Source organism: Cupressus sempervirens, chromosome 9 (assembly GCF_028749045.1).
Source record: "Cupressus sempervirens isolate cs-2001-9-10 chromosome 9, ASM2874904v1, whole genome shotgun sequence".
NCBI lineage: Eukaryota > Viridiplantae > Streptophyta > Pinopsida > Cupressales > Cupressaceae > Cupressus > Cupressus sempervirens.
The window spans coordinates 307,953,888-307,977,305 of record NC_143126.1 but is presented as its reverse complement, the minus strand read 5'-3'; the positions used below and the strand labels follow the sequence as shown (position 1 = coordinate 307,977,305).

The 23,418-nt window shown below is 38.0% G+C and overlaps 1 protein-coding gene across 2 annotated transcripts in view; it reads right to left on the bottom strand.

The window, feature by feature from the left end:
- Positions 1-645: 645 nt before the first annotated feature.
- The window catches only part of BASS2 (Sodium Bile acid symporter family), a 221,522-nt gene continuing 198,749 nt past the window's right edge, over positions 646-23,418 (bottom strand). For both annotated transcript variants that reach the window (XM_089799937.1, XM_089799938.1), the window contains exons 13-14: positions 1,281-1,370; positions 646-1,171 (exon numbers count right to left, since the gene is read on the bottom strand). In XM_089799937.1, the coding sequence (XP_089656063.1) occupies positions 1,094-1,171; positions 1,281-1,370 (168 nt within the window). In that variant the 3' untranslated portion in view covers positions 646-1,093. The remainder of the gene's footprint in view (positions 1,172-1,280; positions 1,371-23,418) is intronic.

Here is a 23,418-nt window from a genome sequence, read left to right as displayed (position 1 = left end):
CACAAACCAAATGGCCCATTTCTTTGCTATGCCAGAGTCTAGTTAAGATACTCCAGAATGTGTAGAAGTTTGCAATCAAAACTGACTTGTGATGTGAATATTAATTCAGGAGGATTTAAAAACTAGTAGCTCGTTGCAACTTCCACAAACTATTTGAAAGCTGAAAGGTCATAGTGCACATCATGTTCTCGCACCATTAATCACACAAGCACCTTTAATTTTGATTTCAAGAGAAAATCCTAGAAGCCTGCAATTGTTTATCCCCGTGCTAGGTCTGGAGACATTGTGATGCTTCAAAGATATGGATGAATGTGGATCTCCCTTTATTATGGCACACAAGCTGCTTCAGATTTTAATTTCCAAGAGAAAACAATAGAATCTGCCATTGTTATCATTGTGTTAGCTCTGGAGACGTTATCATGCTTCAAAGATATTGATGAACATACCAGGCAAATATCACTTGCAGCATCCATAAATAAAACTATGATTCTCAAGTTAATGGATTGAAGTTGGTAAAGCATGTTAATATAAACCAGTTTCAATATCAACCATGTCTACTTCTATCACACATTTCGATCAAATACAATTTGATTACTAGGCTCCTAATTAAAAATATCAACCACATTATTCAGCAAGGCAAAAATATATTCAACTATGGAGAAATGACCCTTTATTTAAGGCTAAAACATATTTGGTGTTATATGACCTTTAGTTTCCTCTTGCTGAATTCAGTTCACTTGTTTAATTTCCTCGAGTAGAATGTTGAATATTAGAGCAATAGCTCTGAAATTCCAACATAATATCAGTTCACAGTCACACCACATGTGGTCCGTCATACAGCTGCAATGCTTTGGGAGAATCGATGTGCTTCATCAGGTTATTTGTATAGCTTGCTGACAGAAGATTTTTCGGTAGTGAACTCAACTGCATTGGGCTGGTACTTCAAAAGCTTTGAAGTTTTCAATTCGGTAGGACAAATGAGGACAGAAGTTCGAGTAACATCACTTCAAACTTAAAGATTTTAACAAATTGCAACTGACTGTAAAATCTCTGTTAATTAATTTCCTTCAATAAAGTCAATCCAGAACTGCAGTTACTCCTTGAAATCATCCTTATCATCCAAAGGAATGGCAACATTCCTCCAGTAGACAGCCAGGGCACTTCCTCCGAGCTGGAAACCAGAAGGAAAATGTTAAATTCCCATGAAAAACTAATGTATAGTCAAAATTGAAATTTATCTCAAACAGAACTTCTGGAATTGATAAGATCTTGAACAATACCGCCATGAAGACAACACTGACAGCCGAGGGAACTGCAACGAGTGGGTTTGTGAAGTGCCTTTGTGCTAGCAAGAACCCAAGAGCTGAGCTCTGTAAAAAAAGGTTAAAAATATGGTTTAACACAGTTTTACAGGATCAGTACTTTCTAGATTCTGAAATTTCAACATCACGTGAAAACCAACCATCACAATAGGAACATGTTTTTCTCAAAAAAGAGTCAATTTTTCTATTAATGAATATATGGCATAATATGAGAGACTCAACTCTAAGTAATAGATAGTCTATATTTGGAAGAAGCAGAGAAGTGTTTCAAGATATTACAATAAGCATTCTCAAATTTCTGCTAATCATCGTCAGAGGACAGTGGCTAAAGTTGAAATATTTTATGGTAACTTCGTGCACCTTACAAAATGTTGAAAAATATTAGAATTGCCATAGCAGTTTTAAACTACTCTTATAGGGAAAGAAATAAAAACTATAACTCAATATCATTAGTGTTAACCAGGTTCAAAGACAATTATGGTTAGTAAAGTACCTCAAAAAGAATATGTTTCCAAGCTAATCTGGTGCCATCTGATCTATCTGATCTATAAATCTAGAGACCGTCGCTCTCTAAACACTGGAAGCAACCAAAACCAACCCAACCATAGATGGAGGGTTTTCCATCCCTTCCATTGTGTTTTGAGTGTAATGTTCAGTTCCAGATTTGGCCCTTCACAAGTGCAACTTCCACCATATGGCACCTTTACCTCAAATCACTTTCACCCTACAAAAGTCCGCTGCATGATACTCCACCCATACGACTAGTAAAACAACTCTGCCATTACAAAACTACCACCACAGTCAACTTCTAGCCATACAGCCCCGTGCCATACAAATGACTGACTGTACGTCACTTGGCACTTGGCAGTCAACACACTTGACGCTTGGCACTTGGAAATTGGTACTTGACACTTATTACTTGGCAATTGGCACATGACAGTCAGCAGTTGGCACTCTACACTTGAATCTTAACGCTTAGCACTTGCTACTTGACAATCGACACTTGACACTTGACACTTGGCAGATGACACTTGGCACTGGGTAGTGGGCAGTGGGCACTTGGCATTCAGCATTCGGCACTCGGCACTCAGCACTCAGCACTTGGTGCTGCCACCCAGCACCACCAGCTACTAGTCAGCACTATTACTGTACCAATCAACACACTTCCACTTGGTGCCGCCACCTACCAGTTGGCGAACCACTGTACCAATCAGCACAGTACCACCCTGGCACCACCACCCATCGATGATGGTTGGCCTCTAATATTGTTGTATGGTGTATCTACTAAGCTATACGATCAATGAGACCTCTGTAGTATGTTACCCTTCAGCTTCAAACAAAGAACAAAACTTTGCACATAGGGCATGTATGGGTTTGATGAAGTATGTAGTTGGGATGATGCTCTATGATGTCTTGAAGCAGCAAATATTATTATGCAGAGAGTATGACACAAATGAACACCACCACAACACAGAATACACAGATATGTACCAAATATGTGAATGTCTCAATACACACACACACATATAGATATTGCAGATTACAACAAAGTGGTCACAAGAAGACAAGCAAAGGGAAAATGAAGAGTCACAAGAATGTGCTAGTAAAGAACATGGAGAAGTTAATTGTAGGCATCTTTGGTATATGTTTGGTTTATGATTTTCTCTTGGAGAATTTGGGAGCTTCAAGCCTTCAGTTCAGAATTGCTCGGATAGAAATCCTTGGCAATTTAGTCAAGTGGACGGAAACCCAATTTGAATTCGAGGTGGATTTAAACTGGAGTTCTATTGGCTAGAAATTTTGTAAGCTACTATAAAGACAAGGTACAAAATGATAACTTTAGGCAACAGTGTAGTGAGATAAATTTCTCCTCTCAGCGATAGGGGAGGCTCCCTTCTTACCGTAGATGGCTACAACAAAGACCTAACTAGAATTAACAAACGGGTAGTTCACTAGATCAATTCCACTTTTTTCAAGAATGATTTTATATTACCAACGACTACTTGCAATTAAACAAAAGGAACCTATTGCTATGGTAATACCAGTGGCTTAAGTATTGACGTAATATCTTGACTTGTGCAGATGATAGTAAGAACCCAAAAGCTCCTACAAGCAACTTTCTTTAAACAAAAGGGCAAATAGCTAACAAAGCTCAAATTCTTTGTTCAACTATCCAAATATGAAATAATATACTACGAGGTCAACCTCAAAGTCTTCAAAACCTAGTACTTGCAGCCACTAACAAACTAAATTAATCTTGTTTAAGAAAGATCAAAGTCTTTCAAAAACAGCATTAAACACTCATATGCTTCTAAACAGAGAAGTAATCGATGTGACATAAGAGACAATGATCAATTCCAAGTATCTCAACACAACATTTGGTAAAAACTTGCTCCTTTATTCACTTTAGAGATTTATAACCAGAAATACAAAGCTTTCTAGTCACAAGCCTAGCCTTCTCTTATACAGAAAAAGATGATTATTTACAATGAACTCTCTCCTTTATATAGGAAAAACTAAGAGAGTAAGGTGGAGCAAAAAGTAGAACAACCTCAACCACCCATACTTATCCTAACTAACTACTTTCACTTTATTGAAAGTTGCATGCCTAATGCAATTGCAACTTAACTACATGAGCTGATTGTATAGGTACATGTTATCCTGTACTTACAACATAGATGCTCTTTACTTAAAGCATGTAAAAATATGATTTGGAGTTTTCACATGGTATCAACCAGCTCTCCAAATTTCCGTTGGGACTCTTGTATAGTTGCAGCATCCAGTTCTCCATTGTGTTGTAAGATCATGGTAACTTTCTTGAGTGCGCTTGCTGCCTTAAATGTTTTCTTGTTACAATCCTCCATTTGATTACGCAAATTCTTCAATGAAAACTTCCAATTTGCAAATGTGTCAAGCACACTGATGTTGAAGTCATCCACTTCAAGCTGTAAGTCTATAGGTGAATGGCTTCTACAAACTCTGTGAGAATTTCTTGTTGAAATTTTACTCCGTTGTCCCCAGTGATGATCTCACATGACAACTCTTTGAAAGCTTCTTTGATCTTACTTTCTTGAGTAGATACCGTGAATACTGCTACCTTTATCTCTTCTATGAGTTTTTGAAGAACTTGTATTCTTGTTTTCCATCACATGCACGAAATCATGGTACATTTCAATGGATGTAATGATATCATACTCACATAGGAAGTCTAAATTAACTTTCATCATGTTCCAAGCACCAAGATCCCCGTCCAACAACTCAAATTGATGATTGAGTGATTTGAACATGTCATCCAATTTAGCAAAGACTTTCCTAAACTCCCTGTATACCAGTATACATGTTGAATCACTTGGATTCCCTCTTTTTCAATATGGCAGCTCCAGCCATCAATAGTGTGTGCCTTCCACTTCTCTCTTTCTGTGCACACAACTAAAACAGGGTCACTGGCTGCAGAAGACCTCTTCGATGATTCCCAACAAACAAGCATTCTCTTCTTTGAATTTCACTTTCTTTTCCCATAGTTCATCATTCTTTTGAGAAAGAAAGATAACCACCTCATGTGCATCCTCTTGATAACTTGGTCTTGTTTGCTTACCAAGATCAACCCTTGTGATTTTTTAATTAGCAGGCTACATGTCTTCGGTAGATTTCTCTACAAGAGGTTCAGCCACTTCAACATACTTGATGTGATTTTCATCAACCACCACTCGAGAAACTATTTTAGCTTTCTTATTCTTTGAGACCCTTGGTTTGCTTACTTCTCTGTCATCTTCTTCAAGTGGGATTTCTTCTTTCTTTCTTTTTTGTGTAACAACACTCAACCATGGAGGAAGGTTGAAAGATGATGCATTGACTGAAGAAGTAGTTACCATAGTTAATACTAGATTACTTTGCATAATAGTGGTAACTATAGCTGGTGTCTCAATTTGAATGGTCGTAGGACTGCTATGTGTGATCTCAATCATGAATTGCTTAAACTAAGCTGAAGTCACATCAAGCAATGTTGTAGACCGAACTGTGGCAGAAGGAATTCACAAGGAGTATACATTAATAACATTCTCAAAATCATATTGATCTTGTGTTTCTAGTGCAAGTGCGATTGAGAATACAAGCAATGCTAGTGTAATTGTCACAGACTCTTCAAAAGATGGATGCTCAATGGAAAATGCATCCATATCAATGCCTAAAGGCAAATCATGAGATTCATCTGATATTGGAGCCGAATCCAAAAGAGTGGTTGCAGCAAGAACTTCAAGAGGACATGAAGCAAGAGGTGATGGCTCCTTTGATTTCCTTGCTTCATCGTCACTTGAGTCAACTTGAATTGATTAAGATTCAATACTTTTCACCTTAAGTACTCTTGAATCCTTTCCTCCTTTGATAGACAACTTAGGCAAATTTTGTGCAGGAGGTTCAAAAGTAAATGAGGACGTGTCATCTTTACCTTTATCCTTTATTTCTAATCTCAAACCAATCATATCAGCAGGATCAAAATCTTTACCAAACTTTATCTTTATGCATTTAAGACCCCTTCTTTTCATCCATGTGTTGATATTAGTGTGCATAGACTAGAATCTATCCCAAATGGACATATTTTCTTTGCACGACCATGTAGGAGGAAGAATGCATAACTTCTCCACCCCATGCTGAAAATATTAAGGATCTAGAAACTGATCATCTACAAAACTAGGAGGAATTGATGCCAAGTTGAAATCTACAATCTGTTTCACAGTCAACCAAGTATAGTCCATACACCGTATATCCACCTTGTTATGTACATCAATCTAGAGATCTTCTAGACGATGTATGTGCAAGAATTGCTTCCTTGTCTTGTCATGCAATCCTCTCCAATCAAAACAATTCCTGGCTGCAAACTTTTTCAACATGATCCTTTGGAGTTTGAACTCCATATTCTTTGCCTTAGGCACTGTCTCTATTGAGTATCCTCCGATCTTCAATGAATTTCAAGATGAGATTCCCACTCCGGGCCAATGCAAACTAGAATGATAAGCCTGGATTTCCATAAGTTGCCTTGCTAATTCCATCAGCATAATTTTAATGGTGGGGTACCTTGGCAATGTGTATGGCTCTACCTTGAAGCATCCAACTCGTAAATCTGTGAAGTTGGAAAATTGTAAAAACATACAACCATACTCATTAACCTTGTTTCATGCCTCATCAAATACTCACTTATTAGTAAGCTCTTTATCAAACAAGCACATAAAATGCCCAAAGAAGGCATCCTGAACCCTTTTGAATTATATCCAACTTTGCTTTAAAGGCAGTTGCTCATAGTACTCACACACATAGACTATAGACCTATCATGTCTTGTTGATAGACAAAAAAAGGTGCCTAGAGCAGAAACAATGTATACCATGTAGGAGTTCATGTTGACCACACCAGTAAATAGTACGTTCACCAATTGCTCACATATTGAGGCATTCACCAATTCAGCCCAAAACATATTCTTTTTTGATCGCATAATGAGTGAGATGTACTTATACATCTAGGGATCGAAGGTGTTTGAATCCTTGAGCCCTACCAAGTGACTGAGTAGCGTGGTAAGGTCATTGATTTCTTCTTTGAAATCGCATCTACGCACTCCTTTGACTGGCCATTTGACAAGATTTGGCCTCTTGGTAATCAGCCAATTATCATATACAAAATTGGTACAATAAGAAGTATCCTCACGCCAATGCTCTATAGCCTCCTTGGTGATATTTGTAACAACTGGAGTGTGAGGAACATGAAATATATGATCAATAGTCTTAAGATCAAGACTAATGATAGTATTGCCATCTTGGTCTCTGATGGTTCGTAAAGCTGCATCAAAATGTCTTGCGCATGCAAGGATGAGTTCAAGTTCATGAGCTGCCAAGAGGAAAGTGGACAGAAAATGAATATGGTTCTACTTGGTCCACACCATATCTTCAGTAGCTGCAACATCAACTCTTGCAAGGATGTCTTGAACGTTCATATGAGAAATATCAATACCCCATATTTCATCACAATATGAGGCTACTTGTGATGAAGGGATGGTGTTATGATACTAATCATATTGGTATTTCATCTTCTTTTTGTCTTTGCCCTTTGCTAGAGTAGATTCTCTTGACATTGCAAAATGGTACGCCTGCACAACTGTTACATGAAAATCCCATTAAATGAGAACATCTTTATGTGAAGGATCCATAGCACGATTTGATGGATTTTGAACAAGGTATAGGTGGGGAGAATGGATGGAATAAATGTGGATAGAGAATGAACAAATGGATCATGCTCAGAATGGCTAAATTGTGAGTAAAATAGCCTAAAACGGGTTTTTTAGGGTGAATTACAAATGCAACCGACAAGCTTGGATCTAAGTGAGCAAGGAGAAAAACAAATAACACATTGAGCACCTCATGTTTAAATAAGTGCAAAATATGAGATTCTATCCGGCAAGCATGTGGGAAAGACTTCAACCATAGGGCAGCCATATGGAGGCACATGGAATGCATAGTGGTGGGGTTTTAATTTCTATTTGCATTTAAGGGAAAAACAAACTTATCTTCCTTTTTAGAACAGGATATTACACTTGATTACATATGCAAGTAAGATGAGACCTTGCATATGCAACTTGGAGAAGAAGATGAAAGATAGAAGAAACAACTTCATATAAACAAAAGAAATGCAAATCTGAAAAAGGAAATGACAGAGATTTGCAAAAACTTTCAAGACAAATATATACAAATGACTTAAGGAAAATAACCAAGGAAATTACCTCAACTCCACCAAAATGAGAAAGACAAATCCTTGTCCAAATCTTGAGCAAATCTAAAAAGAATCCAAGAGATGTTTGGATTTTAGATTTGTCCAAAGCCAAGACTTAAATAGATTTTGAAATCGTCATAACATGGTTCGTATTTGGACATGTGGATATGGTTAGAGAAATGCAATGCCCAAAATGTGGAACAAATTTTGACTTAGCAACTTCAAATGCAAAGACATAAAAATGGCATCTAGGGCATCAAAATAGCTTGCAAAATGATGAAAGACAAGCTTAGAAATGAAAACCCCCAAAAATAATTTATTTTCAGCCTTTTCCATTTTAATAAGGACTAGTAGACAGAGTGGTTACTATTTATGGGAGCTTGCTATTTTTAGTAAGTTTGTCATACGAGCTCAAAATGTTCTCATTTTCTACAGGATGGTTCATTTTAGAGTTATAAGCCTACCATAAAAATCTCATTGCTCCAACGTAAGTATCAGAGAAGTTATTGTGAATTTTCGGTGGAAAAATTTGTAGAAAAATCTTCAGGCTCATCATTGGAGGCCTTAGAGTGTCCGGATGAGGTCTGAAAACTCGATGGAAAGGCGCTAACGCAATTCCATGCCTGTAGATCATGAGCTAGTGTTTCCGAAAAGTGGTTATAATAGCCAATTGGAGCAACGGTTCATGAGTTATGGCCTTCGAAAGTTGGGCTACCGAAATTTCTAAAATAATTTATCGAAGATGTATTTGGCCGACTCTGTGTATTGTTAGGGTCTGTCGGCCCTAGATATTATGTTTGAGCATCTAGAACCTTCCCGGGCGGCATAAAACTGCCTATTTAAGAAAGGCCCGAACATTGTCTAGGGGAGCTCTAGGTGATAGTTCGCAGCACTGTCTTACATATTACTGTAATGAAGGCGTCCTGGGTTAGCATATTGTAATTAGGAATTCTGTAATTCCGCATTTGCGGCGATAATAAGAAGTCCATATTTTGTTCTCACATTTGTTGTTGTTTCTTTGTTTCTGTTATGAGTTTATGGTATTAAGGGGAGTCCCCTGCATCAACCATTACTTTAGAAAGCTTCTTGATGAGATTCGATGCAAAAGCGCCTCAAAATGGAGCATATAAGTGATGAAAATATGCCCAAAATGAGCTGTTTTTGCTCAAATGCAATTGTGAAAACATATGCAAAAGGTCCTAAAATTGCCATCTATAATCTTGCAGGCTTAAACACACTTTAGAAAGTCAATAACATGCTAAGAAATGCATGTATTTCTCCAAAAAATTGCCATCTATAAAAGATAAGGCACTTTCAAAGTGAAACGAATGTATTGGGACTCATAGCATGTTGAAAATATATGTATTTTCTTTCAAAAACGCCGTTCAGCCCTAGTTAGAAAAAATTGCTTCCAAAAAGACATTATCATGTCACAAAATGCCTCCATTTTTCCCAAAAATCACCACCTAGGAGAACTATGGTGTTGTTGCCAAGCCAAAACGGGTTTGTTGGAAATCATAGCATATTGAGAAATATATGCATATCCTTCTTAAATCACCATGCAGCCTTAAGTACACATTTTAGATAAGCAAATACATGTTTGATATTCATGCTTTCTCAAAGAAAATCGTCACTTACGATTTTTGTAGAGGAAAATGCATAAGGAAAGGTCAATAGCATGTATTTGAAAACATGCATTCTTATTAAAAATGACCACTCATAAAAATCAAGGCTTTAGTTAGTGTCAAACGCACATTTTAGGGGCAAATGAATATTTTGAAATACATGTATTCTCTTGGAAAATCGCCACTATGATTGACCACTTCATTTGCTAATGGGAAACACATTTTGGAAAGACATTTACATATGTTCATAACATAGGCAGTTGGCTTAAAAATCGCCACTTTTGCCTTAAGTTTAAAGGAAAACATATTTTTTAATTAAAAGCATATGTAGTTGGGACCAAAACCACCACTATAAATTAAAAGAAATTTAAATGCTTATGTATGCAGCCTCTACAATTGTTCCATCATTTGACATTTTTAGCTACTGACTAGAAAAATACTTACATAGAGAAAACATCGAGGAATGGGAACATTACAGTGGTATCAGAGCCAAAGATCCTGCCAACCTATTGTTGTTAACTTTTCACATCAACGCCCCAAAATTTTTGGGGACCCCCTTTTTTTTAATCGCCTTGGCAATAATTTTTTGAAGTTGTCTAAAAATTTCCAATTTTAGAAAATTTTATGCTTTGGACGCCTTCGGGTCAAGGAGGAGGTTAAATTTATTTTTCACCTGGTCTTAGCTGGATTTTCCGGAACTGGCAATTTTATCCTTAGGCTGAACAAATTTCAAAGATGACGTTTTTTTCGATGGTTAGAACAATATTTGGAAAGATAAATTTACAAATTTTTGGACTTAGACAATTTATTTTGGAAATTGGATGTAATTGTATAATCTTAAACATTTTTTCAAAATAATTTTTTTTTTTAGATTTAATTGTTTTGGAATTTTTTAAAATTTTTTTTTGGTGAAAAGAAAATTTTGTGATAGTGAAATTGAATTGAAAAAATCGATTTTGAATGTTAGAGAAATAATTTATTTTGGGGGAAAAAAATTAATTGCATTGCAAAATTGAAAATGGATTAAATTGCAAAATTTTGCATTAAATTGGTTAAATTTGGCTTGAAGATTTTAAAATTATTATTAAAAAAATTTTGTAAATTAAAGTTGAAAATCGATTTTAGCTTGCTAAGTCTGATTTTAAATGATATTTTAATTACTAAAACGTTATTAATGAAAATTTTAACATCTCCAAGGCTTTCTTAATTTTATTTTGCAATTTTGGTCCTAACCGGCAATTAAATATGCTAATTTCACTATGGAAGAGGTAATTTTAATGATGCATTTAAATTTGGACCATGAATGGTGGTCTAATTTAATTTTTTGTCTCTCCCACGGCAAGTTGGCTAGCTTGGAGGATTAGTGAAATGTTGGTATACGAGAGGCTTCGCCCTCTTTCATTTCTCATTCCATCTTCCTCCTCATGTGTTGGGCAAAATTTGTGGAGAGGCAATTTCCAGCCTAAGCAATTTTCTTCTTGGAGCAGATTTTCCTTGCTTGGAGACATTTTTTTTTCCTTCCATCTTGGGCGAATTTCTGCCCTAGGCGATTTTGAGGCAAATTCAGATTTTTCTTGCTTGGGCAAATTTTGTGGAGGCTTGATTTTTGGGCGAATTTTGTGGAGGCCTGATTTTTGGGCGAATTTTGTGGAGGCATGATTTTTTTTTCTTGCAAAGGGGTTGCGATTTTATATCAGATCTGTTTGCGGTCGTCGAGCTAGGGTTTTGAGGCATGTGTTAGCATCTAGTGTTTTGGTGCCTCCATTGTGGACTGTTTTGGGCAGCATTTGATTCATTTTCAGATCCGATCCTTTGGCGTCAATTCTAGTCTTCATAAGGCAGCAAAATCCATCACATTTGGGCACCTTCATTCTGGGCAATTTGCATGTGCATGTTAGGGTTTTATTGGCGGCAACTTCTAGGGCATTTTGGATAGAATTTGGATAGTGTTTTGGAGCTTTTTTGAAGGATGTTGAAGACAGATTTGAGGACATTGTTTTGTGCCCTAGATCAAGTATTTCAATGACAATTTTCAGAATTTGATCAGGTCTGATTTGGACAACATAAGGGCAGATTTTCACACATTTTGGTGCCCTAGACAAGGAGTTTTAATAAGCATTTTCAGTATTTGCATAAGGTGGACAGAATTGCAAAGTCTTATTTCACTTGCCATGACTTCACATTCTTGCTTGGAGAACTAAATTTTCACATGCCAGACAAATTTCCAAAGGTGTTCTTTGTTGGTAGAAGGACGAACTTCATTCCGTGTTTGGAGGCTGCTCTAAGGGCAAGGTTGTCTCTCTCTTGTTCTTGCTTGGTTTCGTTCCTCTTCTCTTGCTTATACTTTTCATCCACCACTTCATCATCCCATTGATAGGTTGGAGTTGACAGATATAAGTGTAGTTTTCATGATAGGTCACTTGGAGAGGTAGAAATAAGCTAGACCACCCTAGGTATTGGAGAGGGAGTCATAAGTGCAATCCATCCTAAGGCATGAAGAGGCAGAAATAAGTGGTAGTCCCACCCCTAGGTTGAAAATTGGAGATTGATAAGTGTAGTGATAAGACTTGGCGAGGAAGAAATAAGTTAGAATCCATTGATAGAAAGAAGGATGGAGATCGATAAGAGTGGTCCATATCACTTAGAACAAAGGGGCAAAAATAAGTGTTTAAGATGGTAGATGTTAGTGCAAGCAAGAACCCAAGAGGAATGTATACCAAAAAGACAAGGAAGACATGATGGCGATCTTGAAATTGAAGTCTGTGACACCAACAGTGGCACTGTAAACATGATACAGTTGAGAGACAAACGATGGATCAGGCTGCCAAGTTCCACCAAGATAATCAAGATGCCTACTTCACTCTCCTAAAACAGAATTGGGTACATGAAGGCAAGAAGGGAGTCACCAAGGCGTCAAGGTTCACCCGATCAGACTTCAAATCAACGTATGGCGACCTCATTGTGCTGCTCAACTGAGTCATGGGCATCTCACAAGGTATGCAATTTAAGAATTGGATGTATTACTCTATTGATGAAATTGTAAATGGAAAGGGCAAATTTGATTGAGCTAGAATTATAAGTGAAAATCTAGAATTACAACTTAGGGCAGTGCAAAACTACAAGCAAATCCACATGGGGTCCTAGCCCTTCTATTTGATTGCAAGCTGGCCAAGGTTGAAGTGCGAGCTTTGGTGAAGAATGAAATCAGATGAAGGGCGAATTTGATTGAAGACTAAGATTCAAGAAGCCCTGCAATTTCAAGAAAGAGCGGATTAGTAGAAAAGATTTGAAAATATTTGAGGCTAGGCAAGGCTTGGCTATTCATGCAAGCTAGCTTGGTTGGATTCGAATGGGAAGGTTGGAAGACCAAGAAGGTTAAGGAAGGCAAGGATAATGGGGGAGGTTAAGTTTGATTTCAAGGTAGTGACCAAGAGCAAGGCTCTCAAGTTCCAAGTTGCAAAGAAGTCCATATCCATGGAAGCCATCGAGGCCAAGGCAAGATTACCCCAAGTGCATGAAGACCTCATCCTTTCAGGATCAGGACATCAAGTACAAGCAAGTTCGAGTGGTGATGAGAAAGTTTCTAAGGACAAGCTCAAGCATCCAAGGCTTCACCTTATCTCAAGGATTGAATAAATTTATAAGGTTGATGAGGTGGCACTTTCATGTGCATGTGATCAAATCATGCCAAGTGTCCTGTGTTCTCATTGATTGACAAATTATTGTAATTTTCTCATTGGCCCGCAAAGTTGGTGCCCTCATGTAATTGGTTGAACAATGGTAACTCTAATTAGGGTTTGTAAGATATAATATTGGCCCTTGATTTTGCCTTTTAATCTCAGCCATTCATTGTAATTTGGAGCCTCTATATAAGGCCATTTTGCTCTCATTTGTGAGGGAGTGATGTTAGAGAATTGTTACCAAAATACTATCAAAATTGTTCTCTATTCATTGTTGTGGCTTGCATGGTGGATATACATGATCATTTTGGTGTATTGCATGGTTCTTCTCATCTCTCAAATTAAAGTAGAATTTCATTTCATGTTGTTAAAGTAGAAGTAGATGGCTAATTGTATGGTGATGTTAGTGAATATTTGATAGGGACCTATATACTAGGCCACTAGCATCCTAGCGGCTTGTTAGGAAGACTTGTGTGGTAATCTAGTCCAATCGCTCCTAAGTTCTACTTGCATATCATCTTTCCGCTTGTACTTCAAATTGGGTTGGAAGACAGGTGTTAGTATGAAAATCCTAAGAGTATCCCTTAGAATCATCGCACCAATGGAGGTAGTGCTGTTGGCAAGCTTTCATTTGGTTAGATCCCCGTCCATTTCCTAATTTCTCCATCCATAGGAGTAGTAGTAGAGCAATAAGCATTTAGTGGTAGGAGTAGTTGAAAGTGAAAGTGATCAAGGAGAAAAGAACAAGTCAAGCAAGCGAAGTACCACCAAGTTATCTTCGAATGAATAACATAAGCCCGCCTACATGATTACCAGCGAACCACATCGATATACTAAGTTAGTATCCCCAGGTGTAAGGAACACTGGAGTTTTGCTTATGTCTTCATAAGTATTAACTTTTCAAGAGAGGGATTGTGTGTTTGATACTCCGTATCAGATATTCAATTGCTATATGTTATGTAGTGGTATAAAACTTGACATCAACACCTATGGACAATGAATGAAAGTTTACATCCGGAAAAGAAGGAGATCTCACTTAGTTGATAGAATGACAGATCAAGAACCTACTCTTGCGAAAGTCATGGCACTATTGAGGGATCTTTCGAGAAATTAGGCATAGATCATTAACACTCAGCGACTTATGGAAGAAACTCTCTGGAAATTGGTAGACAATAAGATATCTGGGGAACAAAATGGTCATAGTAGCAACTCGGATTTAGGAAAAGTGAATCCTCATCCAACACACTCTCGATCTTCCATGCCGACTTTCCCTATATATTCAAAGGTACCACACGGAGGAAGGCAACCAACCTTTGAAAAAATTCAAGAATAGTTGAAAGAAGATTGGAAGAATGCAAACTTGGAAGAGGATGTATCCTACAAAGATGTAGAATTGAGAATGCGATATTCCGAAGGTGGTAACCGAGGATATTTTAACCAAGATCTCAGAAGAAAGTTGAGTAAAGTAACTCTATCACCATTTGATGGATTTGGATCCATATCTATGCAAGCATCGGTAATAAAGGCCGAAACTTACTTCCAGCTTAATCCAATGCCAAAAGAAAAAGCAATTAAATTTGCAGCACTCTAGTTGGAGTGGCGCATGAATGGTGACATCATGGCACTATTACATTGGGGCATTACCAAGTAAATACTTATGCAGAATTCACTAAAAGATTGATAGATCGGTTTAATGGTAAAGATTCAAAGTTTAATTTTAAAGAGTTGGCATAATTGAGGCAAACTGGATCAGTCAACCAGTACATCACAGAATTTCAAAAACTCTTTCGGTTATAGACATTTTTGAAAGAAGACAGAAAATGCTCTTCATGGATGGACTAGTAGAACTGTTGAAGGGTTGGGCAAAAAATTTGAATCCTGCCACCCTTTCGGAGGCTATAAAAAATGTGCGAAGCATGGTATCATCATCAACATCATCCTCTCGAGGTTACTCCCACTCCAAACCACTAGTATTTCCAAGGGACAGATAACAAATCTCTACTGAAGAAGCCTTCGTTGAACAAAGCTACTAGACAGGAACTCCAAAGGAAGAAATTATGTTTCAATTGTAAGGAACCGTGGGAACTTGGGCATAGATGCCTTGGTAAAGGGAAAATAGACTACATTGAAGTCGTGTCTGATGATGAGGATGATTAGGAGAATCTATCCATAGAGGATGATCACCCCCACGAGGACTCCATAATGGTTAATTTGAACCGTATAGAGAGGATCGCTTCATTAGTACAGCGTAGAGGACCCATCACCCTAGCTGGGAGCCCAAGATGTATGGTATTTCAAGTACAGGGAACCTTCAAGGACAGTGTCATTGTGATGCTCGATAGTGGAGCCACTCTAAACTTCATAAACTCGTCTTTAGTGAAAAGAAGAGGTCTACCTATAGAGACGCACGTAAGATTCCAGGTCACGGTCACTGGAGGAACACTTTTAACCTGCACGCACCTTGTTGAGTATCACTATGGCTAATCATACTACAATGGAGGATTTCTTTATAGTGGACTTGGATGATATGGAGGTTATTATGGGCATACAATTGATGGTGACACTAGACGAATACATACAGAGTTTCAACTGGATGGACTTCACTTTTGTTATCGATGGAAAGAAGGTTGTTCTCTATAGGATGGCCAATGAGGGACCGAGGAAGTTTTGGCATAGCAGAGAGAGGTCATTCTTCGACATGATGACATTGCATGGGCTGCACATTGTTTTGTTTTGGCAGAACCAATAAAAGGACAATGGACACCCCATTATGATGATGAACTCCAAAATATCTTGAGTACCCATGATAAAAAATTTATAGACATTCCTCCTGGCATACCTCCCCATCATGGGTTTGAGCATACCATCGAGTTGGAAGCTAGTGCCAAACTAGTAATCATCATGCTATATCGCCATCCGAAAAATTCATAGATGAGATCGAGAAGACAATTCAAAAGTTGCTCGAGAAAGGATGGATCTGTCCCAACTCTAGCCCTTTTCCATCATTAGTATTATTAGTAAAAAAGAAGGATGGGACAACGCGCATGTGTGTGGACTGTCATGCGTTGAATAAGAAGACAATAAAAAATAGATACCCTATTCTCAGGATCAATGAATTGTTCAATGCGCTGCATGGCGCGGTTTATTTTTCTAAAATAGATCTTCGTTTCAAATACCATTAGATCCGCATGCAGGAAGAAGAAGTGGAGAAGACAATTTTTTGTTGTCACTACGAGCATTATGAGTTCCTGGTCATGCTGTTCGGATTAACGAATGCACCAACTACTTTTCAGCCTTGCATGAATTGCATCTTCAACAAACAATTGTGCAAGTACATGCTGGTATTCTTTGATGATATCCTTATTTACAACAAAACTTGGGAAGAAAACTTGAGCTATTTTGATGAAGTCCTAAGGATCATGAAGGCTCAGTCCTTGTTTGCCAAACAATCCGAGTGTGAATTCGGAATGACAGAAATATTGTACCTAGGGCACGTTGTTAGTAAATATTGAGTGCAAGTCCACCAAGAGAAGATTCAAGCTATCCTTGACTGGCCCCCGCCAAAATCACTCTCTCAGTTGTGAGGATTCTTTGGATTGTGTAGTTATTACCAGAGGTTTCTAAAAGGATTCTTTCACCTCAGTGCACCATTAACAGATCTGATTAAAAAAAGCTCCTTCTAGTGGAATGAAAAAGTGCAACACACTTTTGATAAGTTAAAGAAGCAATGAGCACTTGCCCGAATCTTGCCTTACCCAACTTCACTCAACCATTCACTCTAGAGTGTGACACATCTGGAGAGGACATTGGCACAGTATTGATGCAAGATACACACCCTATAGCCTATGAGAGTCGGAAGCTTATACAAGCGGAGCATCTATATTCTATTTATGACAAAGAGATGTTGGCCATCGTGCATGCACTGACCAAGTTCCAGCAATATCTAATGGGCGCCAAGTTTGTCATCTGTACCGATCATAATAGTTTGAGATATTTTCTGGAGCAACGAGATCTAAACAAGAGGCAACAAGAATGGGTAAGTAAGATTCAAGCTTTTGACTTTGACATTGAATATGTGAAGGGAAAGAACAATGTAGTTGCAAGTGCTTTGTCAAGAAAACTTGCCATCTACTTATTGTCTCAAATTTCAGCGAACTAGAAAGCACACTTATTGGGGGAATATTCCAAACACACATTTCCATGCAAGCTAATGGACGGCGACACTCAGGATGACCAATACAAAGTGGTGGATGACATCATTTACTATAAGGATCAAATATACTTAGTACCTGAATCCAAACAGAAGCAGAAAATCCCAAAGGAAATACATGCCTCACCCTTGGACAAACACCAAGAGTTTCTCAAAACTTATAGACAACTCAGAGAGAGGTTTATGTGGAAGGGACTTCAAGGTGATGTTTTGCAATACGTACGGGAATGTGCAGTTTGCTAGCAAAACAAATCGGAACACACTTTACCTGTCGGGCTATTGCAACCCTTGCCGATACCATAATAGAAGTGGGAAAGTATCTCTATAGATTTCATCACCGGACTTCGTAAGGTAATGTGGTGGTTGGCAGATTGACGAATTATGCGCACTTCTTCGCCATCTCCTCAAATTTTCAGGTCGCGCATGTTGCTAACTTATTTTTTAGAGAAGTTTTTCGTTTGCACGAATTACCCCAAAACATTGTTAGTGACAGGGATGGTTGATTTCTCAGTATTTTCTGAACAAAATTGTTTTGATTGATAGGAATAGAATTGTCTCCAAGTACTAGCTACCAACCTCAGACAGACGGAGATTGTGAACAAGTGGCTGGAAGGCTACCTTTGGAACTACATTTTGGCACAGCAACGAGCATGGATCAAATGGATGCATTTGGGGGAATACTATTACAATACAACTTATCAAAGCACTATATGAGTATGAACCCCTTTCATTTATCGACATGATACTGGGTGACAGTCGCACACCAAGGGTAAGGGATTGGCTTCGGAAAGGAAAATACATCTTGAGATTCTTGAAGGAGAACTTACAAAGGGTGTTGAATCAACGAAAGATCTACGTTGACAAAGACCTAATCGATAGAAGTTTCAATGTGGGAGACTCGATCTATCGTAGGCTCCAGCCATACAAGCAATCCTCTTTTAAGGCAAAAGGGAAAGAAATATTAAAGCCATGTTTTTACAGTCCTTATCATGTAACTCATTGTATCGGTGAAGCTGCCTATGAACTTGAACTTCTAGAAGGAAGCCATATCCATAACGTCTTTCACGTTTCTTTCTTGAATAAAGTCATGAGACAAGGCATTACAATAAGCACAAATCTTCCGCCACTCAATGAGTAAGGGAAGCTCATGTTAGAACCAGCCGAGATCATTGATGTACGGGAGAAGACTTTGTGGAACCATACCCTAAAGGATACTTGGTACCCTGGAAACACTTGCCGCTGGACAACGCGACTTGGGAAGGTGAATACATTGTTTAGCATCTAGTATTGCATTGCTTGAGGACAAGCAAATTTTGGGATAGGACTATAATGTTCCCGTCATCAAATAAATAAATAATCAAAGAATTGTTTATGGGCCGATTGATTTAGTATATCTTGGACCCACTTTTATTTTAATTATTTCCATAGGTGTTGCCATCGGCTGTCTTTGTAAACCCTAGGAAGTTCCTTTGAAAGGTATTTAAGCACATCATGTAGGTAGTAGTTGGTATGCGATTTGGATTATTTCATTATACTGTGAATTCTTGTTGGAGTTCTAGATTGTTCACCATTTCAGAAGTGAAAGATCTTCCCTATTTAGCTATTCCAGTTTCGATGGGATTCAACCCTCACCCTATTCTGTCTGTGTACTACTTGGCTCAGATTTGGCGAATCGGAGCTTTAATTTTGTTTGCTAATATCATTGTCTTCTGGAGTTACATTATGTTTGTGGTAATCCAGTTATCCGATTATATTCAATATTAATAATATCTCTGAGTCAAATCTGTGTTTTTACCATTGGAATACTATGACGTTCCACTTCCTAAGTACAACATGTAGCCTACGCAGCCATTATCATCGTCACCTCCTTACTAGCAACCTCGGCATACACCAAAAATCATTGCATGCAGCTAAGCCCTTGCTCCCTGTCCGTAAGACCCTTCTTCATTTTCCTTATTCCCTCCACACCAAACCGTACATCACTACCCCTCTATACCGTAGGACACTCACACCTCCTTGCCACACATAGTATGGTCAAATCTATTTTCACCATACATTACCAACTCAACCATCGTACGGAATCTTGTTTTGATCGTACGTCATCCAACTTGGCCTTGCACGACTGACCATACGATATCCTGCTCTACCTGTACAGCTTCCCACTCAAACCATACGGCCTCTACAATTGTTCCATCATTTCACATTTTCAGCTATTGACGGGAAAAATACTTACATAGAGAAAATGTAAGGGAATAGAAACATTACAACATATGCACTTAATTATTAAAAATGGACTTTAAACACAATCACACATGCAATCGCATTTAAAAAGCACCCTTTTAATGATGTTGATACTTAATATTTATTGAAAGTGGATTTTCATGAAGTATTTTGCATGTGGATATGTGCAATATCAAATAAAAATTCTCAATTATGCACTTAAGTTATCTCATGTAATTATATTTAATATTTAACTATAGTTTTTAATAAAGTAAGATGAAAAAAAATCTTGAAAAAGGCTATTTTCATAAAACATAGAAAACTATGGTCAAATCAACTCAGAATGAGTTGAAATTTTAAAATGGACCATCAAATCCACTTTAAATATCAAATATAACATTATATTGTGCAATTACCAATAAAAAGCCCACTTTTATGAGGTTTTTAATAAAAATATGCAGTTGTCCTGAAAACCTCACTATTTCCCTTATAACTTGAGCTAGACAACTCCGATTTCGAGCAGAATTCCAAGGGCTATTCACCTAAGGAAAAAAAAAAGCAAAAACTATTTTCAACATTAAAAAAAAAAAAAACAAAGAAAAGACGAGAAAGTTAACCAAAAATAGAGCATTTGTAATGTGAGAAGGGAAACTCTTACCTACAAATAATTGGGGATAATCTTGACGGAAAAATTTCAAAACAACACGCAAATAAGACTACACAAAGAACAATTTGGGGATAATAAATTATTTTCATGATTTCTCATTAATGCATTGAAACAAGGACGATGGCCTATGAATCCATGAGAAAATTCCATAGGGTTGCCTCAATTTTGTGATGTCAAAATTGAGGACAAGTTCATCACTGCATAAATATGTGAATAGAAGTATTTCATATCTGTTCTGAAAATAAGATAGTACTTAATTATCTTCATATTTAATTTCAAACCTCTATGAATTTCAGCATAATCTGTTGCATAAATAGAAGTTAGTTTGATGCAAATTGTGTTTTAAAATTTCTGCTGAATATTTGGAAAAATCTGAAAAAAATATCCCAGCTGAATATTTCATTCATGGTCTAGGTTTTGGGTAGCTTCAATTTATTTCTGAATCTAACAATACGATGTGCAATTTAGAGGGTAGTTTATTAATTTGTAGTTTTTCAAAAATAATATACATGGAAAAAGGAGTGTATAATTGGAAAAAAAAATTCTAGTATTGTGCACCCCATGTAACATGTCTTTGTTCGTCTACCCATCTGGAACAGATCCGTACTAGTACAATCCGACGAATACCGGAATCAAATTGTCCTGTTACACATGGGAGAAGGCCTGAAAGAGGTCCTACAGTAACTGTTGGGAGGCCCAAATTGATGGCCATATGGTGGGGAGAATGCAATACGGTATCTTCAAATTCTAGCCGTACGGTGTCAATGCAAGTCCGTACGATGGATGGGTGAGGTCGTACGGTAAATAAATGGAAGTTGTATGGTAGATGTAGAAGGTCCTATGACAAGCTTGCAAGCCATACAGTATTGTGCGGAGAATGTACAGGGGAGTGAAGGAGACGATGTGGTGGTGAGGTGGGGTACGAAGTGAATGCAGAGTTGTCTGTACGGTAGGGGAAGGAATAGATGATGTACGGATGGAGGAAAGAAGTATATCCAGTCATGTAACAAACTTATAGATCCAAATTCAATAGATGCACCCAAAGAATGAAGATTGAACACGAATAACTTTCAATATATATTTTCCAAAGATGGTGCTCTGATTTGCTAGATCCAAGCGAAGTATTACATGCAACGACGGAATATAGTGAGGGTTGAATCCCACCAAAACTGCATGAGCCAAATAGGGAAGATCTGAGCCAAATAGGGAAGATCTTCCACTTCCGAAATGGCGAATGAATCCAGAACTCCAAAAGGAATTCGTAGTACAAAAAAAATCCAATAATGTATACCTAATAACTACCTATAAGCTGTGCTAAAATACCCGTGAGGGAAAACTTTCTGAGGGTGCACAAAGATAGCTAACGGCAAGACAAAATACAAAAGCAAAACAAAAATGGGTCCAAGATATATTAAATCAATTAGCGTATTAACAATAGCTTGATTAATAATCTATTTTATGATGAGGATATTATAGTCCTCCTATCCCAAAATTTGCTTGTCCTCAAGCAAATGTAATGCTGGATGTTGTAGAATGTGCTCGCCCTTGTAATGGATACCCCCAAAATCTAGTTACAAGTATTCACAACTATATGGTAATTTTATCAAACACTTAGCTTGCAGTCTCTAATTTCCCATTATGTGCTACAACCCTTATGGCTCTAAAAAGATTGTCTGTATTGTGTTGTGTTTGGCATGTAACATATATATAGGAATTTGAAAAACATAACATATATCGCAAAAATAACCAGCACACTCTTTATATTGATTTCGAAAACTAATAAACAAGTTCAAAGCTGACTCACTAAATAGTCCAGCAATTAATCGGAATAAACATTGTTTGCATCAAATAGTTGAGTTGCATTGACCTGCTGCAATAATATGTAACTACTACAGTAAGTCGGCTATTATACTGACACGATTGCTACAGTAACCTAGCTACTATAGTGATGTGTCAGCCGACTGGATGGTTCCGGCGATGTTTCTATAGCCGACGGAATGATGTCCGGCGATGTTTCTATATTCTGTAGCCGACGGGGTGATGTTCAGCGGTGTTTCTGTATTCTGTAGCCGACGTCGTGAGTAAATGGTTTGTAGCGGATAGAATATTTGTGGCCGACGGACTCCTTCGGGAAGGTTCGGCGGTAGTATTTATATCCTGTCTGGGATCATTGTAAATCATGAATCATCTGCTATTGCGAATATTATGAAGCCTAATGTAAGTTCTGGCATATGCGAATATTATTCTGCTATTATTGTCTGTATGCGCTGATTTCTTTACCTGTATGGTAAACATTTGGCACCGTTGCCTTATGAATCTAGAAGGTGGGAGGAATGAAGATTAATGCCAAATCAGCTTAACAAGGATCGAAATAAAGCGAAGGGAAAAGATGGAATCCGTATTGCACAAGAGAATTTAATTCTGGCATAGCAAGCTGAACACCGACAGAGATTTCAAAAGATTGCCAACGGAAACCGAAGCGCAGAGGAATTGTTGGAGGAGACTCGACAGCGAGTGGAATTGGTGGAAGAAGCACGGGAGGAGTTCTTGAATTTGTGTTCGCTGAGGGAAGAAAATTCAGACGGAAGAGCATCAACTCGCACGGCTCGCAGTGCCGAGGGAGCACGAGCGTGGAGTGACCTCTTCGTCCGGGACAGACTTCCGCGGGAAACAACTTCAGAAGATCCTTCTTCTTCACCAAGGTTTGCAGCTGTCGAGACCTCCGAGCAGTCCGCCAGTGTGGGAGAGCAGTCCGTCGGTGTGGGAGTGCAGACCGCCGATGTGAGAGACCAATCCGCTGGAGTATAGACTGTCGGTGTGGGAGTGCAAACTGCTAGTGTGGGAGTGCAGACCGCCGGTGTGGAAGTGAAGAGCGCCAGTGTTGCAAGACCGAGCAACGCCTGTTTACAGAAACCAATTGTGATGGCGGGACCAAAAGAGAAA